Source organism: Caloenas nicobarica, chromosome 5 (assembly GCF_036013445.1).
Source record: "Caloenas nicobarica isolate bCalNic1 chromosome 5, bCalNic1.hap1, whole genome shotgun sequence".
Classification (NCBI taxonomy): Eukaryota; Metazoa; Chordata; class Aves; order Columbiformes; family Columbidae; genus Caloenas; species Caloenas nicobarica.
Window position 1 is genome coordinate 18,597,389 of NC_088249.1, and position 15,969 is coordinate 18,613,357.

Genomic DNA, 15,969 nt, shown 5'->3' on the forward strand with positions numbered 1-15,969 from the left:
AAGTTACTTGCTGTTCTGTGCTGATAGGGAGCATTGACTCGGGTGCTATCAGTGCGGTCTGGGGTGCAGCACACCGATGTGGGCTGTGGTCAGGACGTGGAGGCAGCCTGTCAGAGCCGTAAGGGCAACCAGAATCCCATCAGGGTAGACTCTTCATCCTCTTTAGCCTACAAACTAAGAAGAAGTATGTATATGAATTTTCAGATGTGTATACAGGTGAATTTTCACAGAAAAGTACTGAAGTGGCGTTTCTTTACTACTAGATGCTGCTCCCGAATGAATTTCAAATCTCTGCTCCAAAGCATCAAAGTGCAGGAGCTTCTAAGAAAACAACTGTAGATACTTTGTTTGCTAGGTAGACCATTATGATGAATAGTTTTTTGTTTCGTAAAACTTGATCCTTAGTGGTTTTATTTTGTGTAAGTTTAAAACATCTGAAAATATATAAAGAAAAGTGTTGGATTAAAGCTATTGGTATTTCTACCATTTCTACATACAACAATGTGTATGTAGCAAGGACTTGGGGAATTTCCACATAAATGTGTACGGGGTAATTTGTAACATTCCCTTATCTCCCTCTTCAATTAAAAAACACGTAATTATGATTTCTAGTTTGGGTATGATAGTGACATGAATATTTTTTTCAGTCCACATCTGTTGGTCCAGAACTGAATGAAATAAGTGCTGCTGGAGCAGATTTTAATCAGTTTAAATGTAGTTGAGAAATTTAAGTTTGAACGAATGGCTCTGCAGTGTGGATTTAGAACTATACTGTGGAGTGACAGAAAAATATTCTGGCCCAAACTCCTTCTCAGAGGCGATCTAAGCAAAGTTATATTGTGTTGCTCAAGATGTATCCGGTGGCATTTTGACGTTCCTGGGATGGACGTCCCTCAGCCCCTCGGGGCGGTCTGTTCGGTGCACACTGTGGTTTGTATTTTGGCTTGGTCAGGAGTTGCCTCCTCAGGCCAGGTCGCTTGCGGCTGTACCGGGTCCTGTTCTTGCTGCTGGGTGAGCCATACGTGTGCTTTAATGAGCTTGGCTTTGATTGCCCAGCTTTCCTGTGCTCTTTTGTCCCTCAGCATCCCCTGTGAACCTGCCTGCCCGTTGCCCAGAGAAGCCATACTTGGTGTTCCTGCTGTCCACTGTCATTTTCTGTTTGCCTTCCCCGCTTTCCTTAGTCTTCCTGTTGCACAGAAATGTGTGTGAGTTGCCACAACAGGGGCAGGGACTGTTTGCAAATAAAGAGTAGGTTTAGTAATGTTTTAGATGAGGAATCTTGTGTATGTGGATTGCTTATCTGGAAGTAATGCCTGCTTTTGATATTAAAAGCTCTTTTCAGTTCTCTAAGTTTTCAATAACCCATAGCCTTACTCAGTGTTTTAAAACGTTTATTTCTAAGTAGCAAGTCTTTCATACAATATATTTTATCAAATATCGAAATATTAACTTTTTCTCATCATTGAAATGCCTCTTTTTCAGATTACATATTTCAGTCTGTGGTATTATAATAAGCAGAATCAGCGCAGATGGGTAGATTTGGACAAGCCGCTGAAAAAGCAGCTGGACAAATATGCCTTGGAGCCAACTGTGTACTTTGGAGTAGTGTTCTATGTGCCTACGGTTTCTCAGCTTCAGCAGGAAATTACCAGGTGAACTTCATACATGTGTCTATGACTTTGCTTTCAGCATTCTGAAATGTATGGCTTATTTAGAATTACCTGTTTTCCCCTCCTCCACTGCTACTTTAGGTAGAATTTATGTTCAAACTGTGTATTTCTTTTGCTTTTGAATATTTAAGATATGTGATAAACTAAGCAAACAACTAACTTTTTGGTGATCTTGGGAATCTGTTCAAACCTGTTTTCAATAATAGGCATACTTGCATGGTCAAACTTTTGCTTGTTTTAGTCCCTTCATGGTTGTCTCTTTTTTGCTTTGAAGAACCATACATTGCTTTCAGGGACATCCATCCTTCACAAAGCACATGCAGATTTTGTTGAGCTATGCTTTCCTTTATTTTGCTTTCAGGACTTTCTGTACTTTCAGTACAATACATCAGCAAACTACAGGCCGTGCTTCAGCTTGTGATTTTCTGTGTATCACTGGGCAATGAAGATGCACGTTAGCTTTGATATATATACATTTCTACTGTGAATTAGGGGAACAACACACAAGGGGTGCTGACCACAGGGAAAAAGTAAAATTGAGCACGTATACCAGCCAGTTATTCTTATGGGCCTATACATTGGCTTCTAGTGTCTCAATGTATATAGTTGTTCTGATTTAATTACTATTTTTCACAGGCAAATGAATATAAAACCAGTAGCTGGATTACAAGCATATATTTGTTACTTCAGAAATATGTGCTTGCATTAATTAATGCATTTAAGCTAGTAACTTCAAGTTGGCTTTGCTTTGAGTAGCAAGTTGAGCCACATAATTGCTCAGAGGTCCTTTGAGCTTCATTTATTCTGTGGTTACATGAAACTGTCTTTATATACTTTGGTACTAAAATATGTTGCCAGACACCTTTCACAAAAATTGTGGTTTGAAAGCTTTTCAGGGAAATAGGCCTCTTGGTGCAGTCACTGGTGCTGTAACGTGTTGCTCAATGCTTGGCAGCTTTAGGTTTTGGTTTATGTGTAATTTCTGTAAGATTATTTTCTTCCTGAAAACTCTGAAGTTTGGGGCTTTTTAACAGCAATTTCACTGGCTTAAAAAGTCATTCTAGTCGTCTTTCTTTTTCTTTTTTTTTTTAATAAAACTTTTGTTCAGATTCTGTGCTAGTTGGTGTAATAGGATGCATTAGAGTAAGATGTCATGGTGTTGCACTGAATAGCTGAATTGCCTGAAAAACCTTTAATATTCTTCTCTGGCATTTATTTAAAGAATATGGTGTTTGTGCTGGAGCTTTAACAGCAATTTTGCAGTGTGCTGCCACATAGAAGGCAGGAATTTATGTGACAACCTTTATACTCAAGTTCTAGAGGATGGTACTTGCTTTGATGTATGATAGCGAAAGTCTGGATTAGTTTCAGAAATCTGTGAAATTTTTCATGCCTTTTCAATATAAATGAGATTGAGCATGTTTAAGTAAATCGTATGTTTAATGTATACCAGGAAATGGAAATGTCATAGACAAAAGAGATGGTATTTGCAGTATCACGAGGTAGTATGAAGATTCTTCATCCATATGTTTACTTTTAATAGAAGTTCTATGGAAAGAGCTTACGTTCTACTGCTTGACTAGGGAGATTTATTTCCCCAAAGGACTTAATATGTGGTAGCTTTTTCCTTTCCTTTTTTTTTTTTTTAAGGCCTGGGTTTAGTCCTTGTGGCATACTGCTTTTTTGTAGTAGGATCCAGAAAGAGTCTAAAAAATATTTATAAAATGGCACCATATTTAATTTCGTAGGACATTACATAGTAAGGGAAGAGAGTAGTCTTTTAGACTGATGAAAATTTGTGCGGAGTTCATCAGACCTTTCTAATCACTGAATGAGTTGCAGCACATTTCCATGTTCTCAGTAATAAAGCCTTACTTCACAAGAGTTAACGTGCAATATGAGGAAGTTAAGAAGCTTTTAAAACTAGGCTTATGGAAGACAAATATCCTTCTTTACAAAGTCCGTGTAATTATGATATTTTTGAGTTTTGAGTGGTTTTGGGCTCAAGACAGGATGTTCCATGGATGACTGAAAGAGGCAGAAGAATGCAAGAAAATAGTGGTTCAGACTACAGACAAATGGTACAGCCAGTACTGGTTGCATATACAAGACATGAACCAGGAAAAGGTCAGATTAAAGGAAAAAAAATGGTGCCTTTAAAGTAAGAACAAAATGTACTCGGAAGCCGTAATGCAGAAATGAAGGTCACAATTGTGATTGAAGGGATGTGCAATGTTAGATCTATTGCAAGAGAATGCAGCAATACAGCAGCAGTGCACTGAACATTGTAAAGAGGAGATAATAAGAATATTAAGGAAGAGGTAAAAAAAAAATTAGAAGAGTATGGTAGTAGATAGAAATTGTGAATATTCTTTGTTTTAAGAAGTAGTAGTACTTGATTCTGGAGTGATGTGTGAAAGCTGGGAGAGGAGTTAACAAAGACCATGAAATAATGGGTCTGAATGATGAGGAAGACTACCCTGCTCACACACCAGGGAATGCAGGGAGGAATAGGAAATGCCAGCATATTCATCTTCACTCTCTTTAAATTAAGAAGCCCATGTTAGCTTTTTCTTTTTTTTCCATGTAGGTATCAGTATTATTTGCAATTAAAGAAAGATATCTTGGAGGGCAACATTCCTTGCACACTGGAACAAGCAATACATCTGGCTGGTTTAGCTGTTCAGGGTAAGTAACGCAATTGTGCCAATTAGCTATCGTTGCATTAGAAACTTTGGTGACATTTTTCTATCACATGTTTTGTGTTTATTGTTCAAAGACCCAATTCAGTAAGTTATGAAAGGCTTACTCCTTAGAACTTCATCACATATGCTGAGGAGGGGGAACAGTGGGGTCAATGGCCCTGAACTTGCTGGTATTTTGGTGCAGTCCTCAGAGATGTACCTGGGTATGTAAATGTATTTTCAGGAGTTGAGTTCGAATTAGACATTGGAGTTCCTTTGGGGCAAAGCCTTTAGTCATCTGCTTACATCGACAGACCTTTCATCTGTTTCTGTTAATTAAGACTCTGTATTCTGACACCGTAACAAGAGAGAGATGTTTTAATGAGTAAGCAAATTTGAATGTACAGTAGTAGTTGTTCGTCCACATTTTCTCCCAAATATCCTAACACCTAAAATTATTTCAAGTTATTATGCAAGACTGTTAACAATTCCTATGTTCAAAAATCCCAAAGACCCATTTCTGTGATGCCTACATGAAAATGGCTGCTTCGTTTTTTCTAACTGGGATCAGATGGCATAGAATATACACCAGAGAACCACCAGTCCTGTGTCTGTCTGCACTGATCAGGTCTGGTGTTCCCTGCTAACATGCTTGTTTGATCTTAAATCTCTAAAAGTTTTTAATGGCAACAGCTTTGTTTAGCATGTTTATAAATTGCTTCACAGGGAATGCCACTCCAGTATGTCTAACAGGAATTGTAAATCTGCCAAAAGCAAAAGGGACTTAAAATCATTAGCAGTAGATAAAACCTTTTTTTTTTTTTTTATGAATTATATCTGTTGATAGTATCACGTTAAAGATGATGATTATGGTTTTCAAAAATGTGGTTACCAGTGGAGTAGGGTGAGTTATATTATTGCCATGTTTATGTAAAAATGAATCTGTTTAATCCAAGCCAGGATTTAATGGTCTTCAACTGAAAAAATCATGCTTTGTTATTTTCATGTCTTTGGACAGTGTAAATGTCTTTCTGCTCAGTGAGTTGTTTATAGAAATCTTTCAATATAATTCTCTTTCCAGATGGAAAATATTTATCCTTTTAGCTTTCACATTCCTTTTTCAGTCTCGTATAAACTGTATGTGTTGATAACACAGTGAAAAAACAACTCAGTAAAAAATACAGGTTCTAAATTAATGTGCTCTGATGACTGAAGTAGCTTATACCAGGTAGGTTAGTTAATTTTAGCTGGTGAACAAACAGAAGCAGTTGTTTGCTGTTTTGAATGAACTGGTTTCAAGAATGATCTGTATTTGAAATAATTACAATAGGCTAATTCCAAAAACGGCTTTATCTCAAGTGCTGTGGTGGTGTAGTGTGTCACAAGTTCTCCCCTTTCATCATAAATAACTTGCGTATTAATGGTCAATGCTTAATACAAATTTGGTTTCTAAATGTCTCTAAAATTATACTATTATGGACAAGAATCTGTGGCAACGTAAATAGGATCTGTACACTTGGGTATTGTGTTTATATATTTGGGAGCAGCTGTTCCATACAGACTGCTGTTCCACAGTTTCTCCTCTGAGACTGGTGCATAACTTGGCCAGTTCAGACCATTTCATTTCTCTTTGAAACATTGGCTATTTTTTTCCCGGAAACAGAAAAAGAGGCAGATTCTTTGGGATGCTCTTTGTCATGACGCAAAATCAAAACTGTTATTAAAATAAAAACTTTTATTAAGTCCCTTTTGAGCATGCCCTTGAGTCCAGGACGGCTTCTGGGTCCGCCTTGCTGCGTGTCTGGGTGCAGGGAGCAGAAGGAGCTGGTGTCCAGGCTGCTCCAGGTGCCCCGAGCAGCGTTTGAGTCCAGCTGCAGGTTCGAGCTGGGCTGCATGTCATTCAGTGTCTGACAGGAGGGAGTAAAGAAGATGGAGCCAGACTTTTCACAAATTGCAACACAGGAAATTTCATCTGAACATCATAGAAGTTTTCTGTTGTACGAGTGGTGAGACACTGGTACAGGTTGCCCAGAGAAACCGTAAAGTTTCCATCCTCTGTATTCCACATGTGACCGGAGGAGGCTCTGAGACAATCGGCTGTAGCTGATCCTGCTTGGGGCTGGGAGGAGACACAGATACCCATTCCAACCTATACCATTCTGTGATTAAAAAACCCAAACAAATAAAAACCCAAGGAACTAAGGAGCTTGGAGCCACACTGATTGTTTTATCATTTCTTCTCCTTCCCTGTCCACAAGGAGTGTTGCGATTTTTTTCTGAACAAGGTAAAAAGATGGGATGTGTTTTTACTTTTCCTCTTCATAAACATGGCCGGTTAGTTTGTTCCATTGTTTTACTTTCATATAATAGTTCAATAGGATGGAGATTTGCGACTTGGAAATCCTGCTGCAGTTAATTGGGTATTGAATCATTTTGTTACAAATGTGTTTGAATCCAAGTTTTTTTAATTTTTTAGCTGATTTTGGAGACTATGATCAGTATGAATCTCAGGAGTTTCTACAAAGATTTGCTTTGTTTCCAGTGGTAAGTACTTTCTTTAGACTGAGAAATTTAAATTCTTAAATGGATAGATTTATATTTAAATCTTTCTTTAGATTGGTAAATGCAAATAATTATTAAAGACTCCATGATCCATCTAGTTTACTGCTCCCTAGATTGTCAAATTCAGTAAAGGTTTTATTTGAGACTGGAGTGAGATGTGATACTTCATATTACACAGAAGCAAAGTTGTTGCAAGATTTTTTCAATTTTATTGTATATTACACAGAAAAGTTTGTGACTGGCATGGGAAAATGAGTAAAACCACTTCAAAACAGTGTGCTTTTTGTTTTTGGTTGTGTGCATATTACAGCATCTGAGCTCCAAGATTAGAGTGGAGGGTTGATTTGTGTGTATAAAAAAAACTGTAACCATTTAATTTTGTAGAGTTTTTTGTATTTCATTCTATAAATGCTATCTTACATTAAGGGTTGGCTACAAGAAGAAAAAATATTGGAAGAAGCAACACAAAAAGTTGCCTTGCTACATCAGAAGTACAGGTAACATTTCTAAAACTCTTTATTGCTTAATTTTCTTGTGGTTGCTTCAGTAGCTCAGGAATTTGGGAATCTCAGGAAACAGTTGAACTAATTTCACCTCCCATTTAAATGAGTTTTGCACGGATATATCTGCATTAAAATTATAAGTTTTTGCTGAATGAAAGTGAGAAGAGAACAGAATGACAGTTAGAATAGATGACACGATTCTGCTTGAAAATTAAGAATACAGGACATAATTAAATAGTGTGATTTCACCTGTGTGATGTTTCTGAAACTTGTTTATATGAAGTTGTGGCCCCAGTAAGGATGTTTCTTGATAAACGACATTGGCAGATACTGAGGGCAGTAGAAATGTGGAGACAGTCACTGTGCCAGAATGCTTATTGTCTTCAGTAAAAGGCGCCAAGGTGCAGTAGTCCAAGACAAAGGCAAGTTAAGTTCTCTCGCAGTTAATCAGTGAAAAATGTTTGAGAGTATGTGAGTAATACTCATTATTTTTATTGTTTGAAAACAACAGTTTGAAAGTTTCAGATCCATTTATCTTTGAAATACTTTCATAACAAGATTGCATGGTTAAGGTTCAGCAAAGAAAGCTTAATCTTCATGACATTAGGAAAAAGTAAAGAAACAGAGATTGCTGATTGAAAAAAGTATTGAGAGACACAAGAATGAGCATGACAGGATTTTGCATACAGAGATAATGTCTTTTACGAGAGAACTCACGTAGGTAGGGAAACACAAGCTTTTAATCCCTGTGACACTGCTGCAAGTCTGAGAAAACGGTCTTTGCCAGTTGGTCTAATGAAAAAAAAACCCCTTTACCTACAGATCTTGTCCCTCTCATGTTTTCAAGCTGTTACAGTTAAAACTTTGTCAGCCTTTAGAAAATGAGCCTCACTTTCCTGAAATATGAAGCGTCAAAGTTCATATTGGTCCGAAACATGCATACTGCAATAGGAGAAATTCAGGTCTTGAACACGTGTGCTAGAGTAATCATTCTGATAAAGTGAGAAAATAGGGTGGCAAAGGTGGATATGAAGAAGGATGTGATGACTGTCTGCCATTAGCAGAGGTGATCATTTTAACTGGTCTTTGTTGCCTTTTATTCTGAGAGATGCCTGAGAGAAAGAAGTTACTAGAATCCAAGTATGAAGGCTGAGACAAATTTATCAGCCATTGGTACTGATGAAAACAGCATGATCTGATTGTTGCCTGGATGTCTTTGGATTGCTCTTCAAGCTTTGACAGTGTCAGAGTAAAACAAAGATGATTTTTTTCTTATTGACAGTACTATGTGATCATTGTTTTCATTTGTAGAGGCCTTATTCCTCCTGATGCAGAAATGTTATATATGCAAGAAGTAGAGAGAATGGAGGGCTATGGTGAAGAGACGTATCCTGCAAAGGTAAGAGGGCTTTGATCTTTGTCTCAGTTCCTTTATTTCCCCTATGTAAAAAGGGTTACTTCCTGCCAAAAATAAATAAAACCCCCAAACCACATCACCCCTTTTCTCCCCCAGAATTGTAGAAGTAATTGCTGCTTAGGTAACTTTGCTTTCCAAGACTTTTTTCTGTATTTGCATAATTTTTTGCAACTTTTTACAGGACAGCCAAGGAAGTGACATATTCATTGGAGCATGTCTTGATGGTATCTTTGTCAAACACAAAAATGGTCGTCCTCCCGTTGTATTTAGGTTAGTATTGTTCTGTCTTAAAATATCTTTGTGCACTTCACATTTTTTGTGTATTCCTTACTAGCAGGAATGACTGTTAGGTATCGTGTATTTATTCTTTTGATAAACCTGAACATACTTGTAGTGGTCATGCTACAGTGAATACCATGGAAATTTTTCAATGTATTGACTGCAAGATGACTCCTTTTTAAGACAGATTAATTCTAAGTGGTGAGCATTTAATATACTATTACAAAACATTTATTGAGTCAAAAATGAAGCATTTCTCTGCACATAGAACATCTTAAGTCCTGAGATGGGCACATCAATTTACTTAGAAATATTCAATTGTAAAATTATCCATGAGTTCCTTTTGTATATTACATATAAAAGAAATAGAGGAGAGTCACATGATAACATTTGTTTCATTATTTTTGATTTATACATTGTTTTAGTTATTTATTTAATGTTCTAATTTTTAAATTGTAGGCATAGGTGTGTCTGCAACTCACCTAACTGTTAAAATTCAGTCTTCATGTGAAATGTCCCGGTTCCTACTGACTTCAAGAGGGGTTTCTCCGGCATCTTCGGACAGAATTTGGAATAAATTTCAAAAAATACATATAAAGATTTTTTGAATGAATCTTAGTAATCTGTATTTATTGCTAGAGCAAGAAAGGCTTTATTCTTAGTGAACTTTAATCTTCTAGAGTTGAATTTTGGGCTGAATATTAATAGAATCTCGAAATCGTATGGTCCAACAGTTACTGAAACTTGTGGTGAATTTCTGGGTTTAGAGAAAGTAGCAACTGTGATTCTTTCTGTTAGTGGTTTTGTTTAATAGGATTTATAAATTCAGTACCGTTAACTGTCCTTCACAAAAATCTTTATCTCTGCTGCTGACAGGAGAGCTGATGGCAAATTCTTTTTAACTGTGTCGAGTGGTACCAGTGCCCCACTCTGCTTTCTTGCAGAATGAAGCAACAGCAGCTCTGCTGTCTGACTTTCCAAGCACGTAAGGGAGAGGCATAAAGCTTTGTCTGTGCATTTCACATAAGGCGAAATGTCTTTTTATCTGTTAGAGTGTTACTCCTTAAGATAGCTTGAGTGGCTTTATGCATGTTATTTTTTTGCTATATCATGGTTCCAGCTGTTCGAAAACCAAAGTTCCTTTTTAAAATCAAAAGCGTTTGGAAATATTTGATATTGAGGCCCAAAGAATTGTGGATGCAGTCTTGTAAACATAAGGAAAAAGTTGCACATTGGAAGTCATCAGAAAGTATTCGTATTCCAATTCCGGTATCCAGTTTTCTGCTCTATTGCTTATTTGTTGTATGACTATGGGCAGTTCTACCAGGGATAGATACATCATGATCTTTGGGTGGCAAAAAAGGATAGAGATGACCCACGAGTACAAATTACAAAGGCTGTGTTATGTTCAGACTGGTTCAAGTAATTTTGTAACTGCATCCATAAATGCCAGTGAACCAAGACCTTGAATTTCAGGGGTCTTTCTTCTACATCACAATGGGGACATTATTTTTTTTCTCTGCCTCATGCATATGATGGTGAAGTAGCTATAGGAAATGCTATCAGCCACATCTATATAATGAAAATGGAAGTGGTATAAATACTTTTAGAGAGAATCTTGTATCTAGGTCATGCTTTTTCCCTGTGTTTATGCACTGCAGAATATTCTTTTAATAAATCAATGATATAGACTTTATTTATACTAAGATAATACTATTGGATCAAGCTACATTTATATTTAACAAGAAACTGAATAAATATAAGGTATTATATTTCTTGCAATCTAACTTTTACTTTTTCTCATCTGTCAATATGCAGGAGAGTTCTAGAAAATATGTATAATCATGTCTTAATGGCTTTGTTTAGTGTAGATTCCCCCACTCCGAATGTATGGTTTCCTTTCAAGCAGTCAGGACACTATAATTTACTGATAATTAAATATGACTTTTTTTTTTAAAAAAAAAAACTCACACTTGACAGAATTTCAAGTGGAAGACAAGTAGTAAACTTATTACTGTACATATTGTGCATCCTGAAAAGAGTTAGTAATGTACATATTTTCCTTTCAGCAGTTATTTAATGGATGTGGAAGCGATGCTCTGCAACTTGTTCAGATAGACTGATGAACTTTTTATTTATCCATATTCTTGGTGGTGGTTCTGTTCTTCAGTTGCATTTTCTGTGGTTTGAAGATCAGAGCTTGCCAGTCATGTTCTGTCCCTTCTGTCTGTAGGTGGCACGATATTGCCAACATGTCCCACAACAAATCCTTTTTCACATTAGAGCTGGCAAACAAAGAAGAGACGATCCAATTCCAAACTGTGAGTAGATTTTTACTTTTTTTCACTAAATAGATAAAAACACAAATTAAGACTACTAATTTAACTCAAAGTATAAAAGCTACTTTTTATATATTTAGCAACTTTGAACTGTATGAGTGAGTCAAAAGTCACAATACTGTCTCTGGCTGGCTTTCTACAGGAAGGAATTAAAAATCTGGCCGGTTATGTTTAGTACATTGACAGGTTTGTTTGAGGTGGTCATAAACACTTTCATCCATTCCAGTAAAATTTCTAGCATGTTTTTTTGAGTTTTAAATCAGTGGTGTTTAAAGATAAACATTGTCTTAGAACTTTGCTGGAATGGGCAACGGCATTCCTTGAAGAATTAATTTCATGTAGCATCTACCAGTTGCCTTTGTCAAGAAGGCAGCTCTTGACAGTCTTGCAGTATTATATATATATGTGTGTATATATATACACACGTTGCAAATTGTGTTAGTATTATAGCTGATAAGAGTGTCTTCAGGAAAAAGCTTCTACTTTCAACTTTCATCAATCTAATGAAATTGTTAGGCTAGAGTGCATGTTCAGGCCCACAAAGTATAGTTTTAAGGCAAACCTGGTGACAGTAATGAAGTTAAATTAAGACAAAATCGGTCAATGCTAATTTAATATTAAAAATTTCAGTGGCTTGTCTGAAAACAAGTGATGGGTATATGTATTTGCCCTAATATGCAAATTTTGGGTTTATTTTTTGGCAGGAAGATATGGAAACAGCAAAATATGTGTGGAGGATGTGTGTGGCTAGACACAAATTTTACAGACTAAATAAATGCAGCCTGTAAGTAGAATACATCAGCGCAACTCTTGGCACCCTTGAAGCTTCCATTGGGAAGTGAAATCTTTTATAACCTCTGTAATGTCTTCACTGTCATTTTTAGAATGTAGTAATTAATGACTTGGGCCTTCTTTCTTAATCTTTTTTGAGAAAATACTTATGACTAGTTTCTCAAACATGTTCTGCCTTCTAACAGAGGAAAATATTAAGCATTGAAATCTTACCAAAAATAATAGTGTTTAGTCCCTGCTGCTGGATCTCAGTGCTGTGACAGACTTCAGTGGCTTTGGGGGGTACTATTGCCAGGATGTTTGTGAGCTGCTGGAATCACTGGGATTTTGGACTGGGTTTGGGTGAACTGCTCTGAAAGGACACGCTAGAGGCCTTTAAAAGAGCGGGAAGTGTATGTGAAGCACTCCTGAAATGTGCTGGATTGGCAGCTGAGAGGTATGTGGTCCTTTGGATATCCGTGGAATCCGTACAGCTCAAGTAGCACCAGTGCAAAGTAAATTTAATACAATTCATCAAATTAAATTTAAATGGGCTGTTCTCCAACTTGTAAATCAAAGGCTGGAATTTGAGATACTCTACTGGTACAGCTTTCCTTTGATTAAGTTACTTGAGTCAAAGAGCAGAGAATTTGACCCACTGAATAGTCTGTCATAAAAAAGCATGATTTCCAAATGTTCCATTGCTTTTCTCTGTACACAAGAAGATAGCTATGGAGGAGTTGGTCCAAAATTTGCCGAGGCCAGTGGAAAGACTATGGAATATTTTGTAGCACAGATGACTTCTTAGTGTGTTTAATGCTAATATATTTTAGAAGAGTAAGATTAATTTGAAATAGAGCAGACCTCATACCTCTAAGCTTGTAAACCTGGCTGCCTTTTGAGCGGGATAAGAAATATTGGTAGTAGCACTGCATTGGTGGGACTTGTGCGTTGCTGTCTGAATAATATCGGATCTGTAGTTCCATGTTGAATGTCAGTCTCTAGGATTACTTATTTTAACCCTTTCACCACAACATGGTTTTATTGATAGGAAAAGTCCTCAAAATCTTCTCTGATTCTCTCTAAAATTCTCTGTCATCTGGTCTTGCTGCTGAAAACTGTCTTATGCACGTCTGTATTAAGTTAGGATTATTTTTTTTTTATCTGTACATACCTTGTCTTTAGAGACTCCCTGGACTCTCCACCTGAGGAGGGCTCTCAGAAATCTTCCCTCATTCTTTCCCTTCCACGCTTTCCAATCCTTTCTCGTCCTTCACTTCCCAAAGGGTGAGCTGAAAAATCATATTCTTTCTGAAATCTGGCAGTTCCTGCATTTGTGTTATTCAGCTGTCTTTTGACCTCAGTGGTGCTGCAAGATGCAGAGTACAGGTGCAGCGTGGGGTGGGGAAAAAGGAGCTTAAGGTTTCTGAACCTTACATCCTGGAGGCAATCCAATGAATTATGAAAAATTATTGCTGTTAGCTCGAGTGTTAGAGCATACAAATGGTCATGCAGTAGAGTTGCGCTTTCCAGTTCCTGTAACATTAGTAAGATTACATTCTGTAAAAAATCTGATGCCTGGTCTTGTAGAACAGGTAACTTAGAGTATGAGATTTTAAATGGGGCTCAAATTTGGAACAAGTCCCCAGTTACTCCACTGCTTTTTCTACCCTGCTGCAGTGCTCCAGGGACATCTGCTTTTTATGCTTCATCAAAAGGAGGCAAAGAAATAACTGAGGTATTTTGATGCTGGTTTTGTTATTCTTCTCATACTGTCTGCGATGGTGGTTTATGCGCAGAGCTCTTTCCTTTTGAGACTGTTGGGGAAGACTATTTAATGCAAGGCCTGGCTCCAAGAAATGTAGAGTGTTTTTTTAACTGAGCTTGGGAGCACTTTCCAAAGTTTGAAATGGGTCTTGGTGTTGTTAAGAATCATTTGTCTCCATAAAATTTCTTCTGTAGACAAACCCAGCCCATTACAGTGAATCCTGTTAGAAGGCGGTCTTCCTCCAGGATGTCTATGGTAAGGAGAGCAGAGAGTTTTATATTTGCATTTTTATGGATTTCAATTGACTTTGGATCAGACATCGGTTTCCTTCAGTGAAATAAAATGAGCAGTGAAAAAGATGAGTATAGTATTGAGGAACTGTTTCTGACTAGTAGAAAAAGCTGGTATGTAATACCTGAATAATGGAATTAAAATATTAATAATTGCAATGAAGAATATTTTAGTTTGATTGCTCTGTCTCTAAGAGACTCACCTAGGAGATTCTCTTAGATGTCAGATGGCAAGATAGAGTCTTGAGTTGGGGGTGGGTGGTTCTGAGTTTTTCTTTTTTTTGTTTTTTTTTTTTTAATTATGTTTTGTATGACCTCACAGGAGGAGCTTACCTTGCAGATTTAGAGAAATGGTTTAAGACTGAGACTTCATGTGTGTGTATTATACATTATATATTATATATGTGATATTATACATTATATAAAAAAAAATCTTCAAGACTTATTTTGAAAATAAAACATGAGTTTTTAACTAACAATAAGATGCTTTATTTCTTAGCCCAAGCCTCAGCCTTATATGATGCCTCCACCACCTCAGCTGCATTACAATGGTCATTATACTGAACCATATGCATCCTCCCAAGGTAAGTTCATTAAATCCAAGGCCCCGCTACACAACTTCGGAAGTTAAAAGCTATAATTTGCATTTATAGCTACTTCAGCTAGAGTTTAATGAATTCGTAGAGTGAACATGGAATAGGTTTGTAATATGACACTCATTGAAGTGCCTGCTGCTACTCTAGGCATAGAGGCTAATGTGAAATATGGCATATGAGCAAGTTAGTGAGGACAGCATATACAGGAGCTGGAGACTGTGGTCCCTTGTGTGAGTTTAAGCTGACTGTTCTGGTTTTTGGTTCATGTACCAGTATGGCATCCTGAGATCCTTGCAAAGAGATCCTTCCTTCTGAGATCCTTGCTGCAAAGAGTAACTGGGCCCTCAGACAATTCAGGCAATTCAAAAATGAATTTAAAAAAATACTAAAGCCAGGATGCAGGAAGAGAGCAGTTTCTCTCAGAGTTCGTTAGGCTACAAGGTGATGAGGAATTCAAAGGCTAAGGAAGTCTGCAAGTTATGGAACTGGTATACATTTTTTTGAAAAAAAGGAAAGAAAACCACCAAAACAAACCCTAATTAGAATTCTTAAGGGATGCACACTCCTAATCTAAGTGCTTTGCAGTGGTGTCATGGCTGCTTTCTCTCTTTTTTTTGATTCTTACACACCATGTCTTTAACTAACAAAGCTGCTGCCCTCAAGAGCTTAATCTAAACTTTTGAAAAGTTGCCTCGGTTTTGACAGGGACCTTCATGTCTACAAGTCAGCTGCTTAAAAAAAATACTCTTAACAAGTCACTGGTAAGGGAATAAGCCCATTTTCTATCTAAATAGAGTTACACAAGTATTCATGAAGGTACAGGTATTTAAATTCAGAATGTAGCTGAATTGTTTCCAATACAATGTTGGAATTATTGCTGGATATTTGCTACTGCACATATTCTATTTTTGAACAATTTTTCACAAGCAAAATAATTTTTGACTGTCAGCAAATTCATTAACATATGTGTGGCAATTATTTTGGTGAACCCGTAGAGTTCAATCTTGGAAGGTACATAGAGCAATGACTGAATTGTTCTCTTCTGGACCTTGGCAGATTGTACATCCAATGAAGTAATAGTTAAATAATG

The 15,969-nt window shown here is 37.0% G+C and overlaps 1 protein-coding gene across 2 annotated transcripts in view; it reads left to right on the forward strand.

Moving 5' to 3' along the window:
* Positions 1 to 15,969, forward strand: part of PTPN21 (protein tyrosine phosphatase non-receptor type 21) — a 47,503-nt gene that overhangs the window by 14,007 nt on the left and 17,527 nt on the right. Inside the window, exons 3-13 of one of the 2 annotated variants that reach the window (XM_065636985.1) lie at positions 1,483 to 1,652; positions 4,261 to 4,358; positions 6,831 to 6,898; positions 7,343 to 7,413; positions 8,731 to 8,818; positions 9,018 to 9,106; positions 11,349 to 11,436; positions 12,159 to 12,238; positions 13,411 to 13,512; positions 14,188 to 14,248; positions 14,783 to 14,867. In XM_065636985.1, coding sequence (XP_065493057.1) covers positions 1,483 to 1,652; positions 4,261 to 4,358; positions 6,831 to 6,898; positions 7,343 to 7,413; positions 8,731 to 8,818; positions 9,018 to 9,106; positions 11,349 to 11,436; positions 12,159 to 12,238; positions 13,411 to 13,512; positions 14,188 to 14,248; positions 14,783 to 14,867 — 1,000 coding nt within the window. The remainder of the gene's footprint in view (positions 1 to 1,482; positions 1,653 to 4,260; positions 4,359 to 6,830; positions 6,899 to 7,342; positions 7,414 to 8,730; positions 8,819 to 9,017; positions 9,107 to 11,348; positions 11,437 to 12,158; positions 12,239 to 13,410; positions 13,513 to 14,187; positions 14,249 to 14,782; positions 14,868 to 15,969) is intronic. The other variant, XM_065636986.1, reaches the window with a different exon arrangement.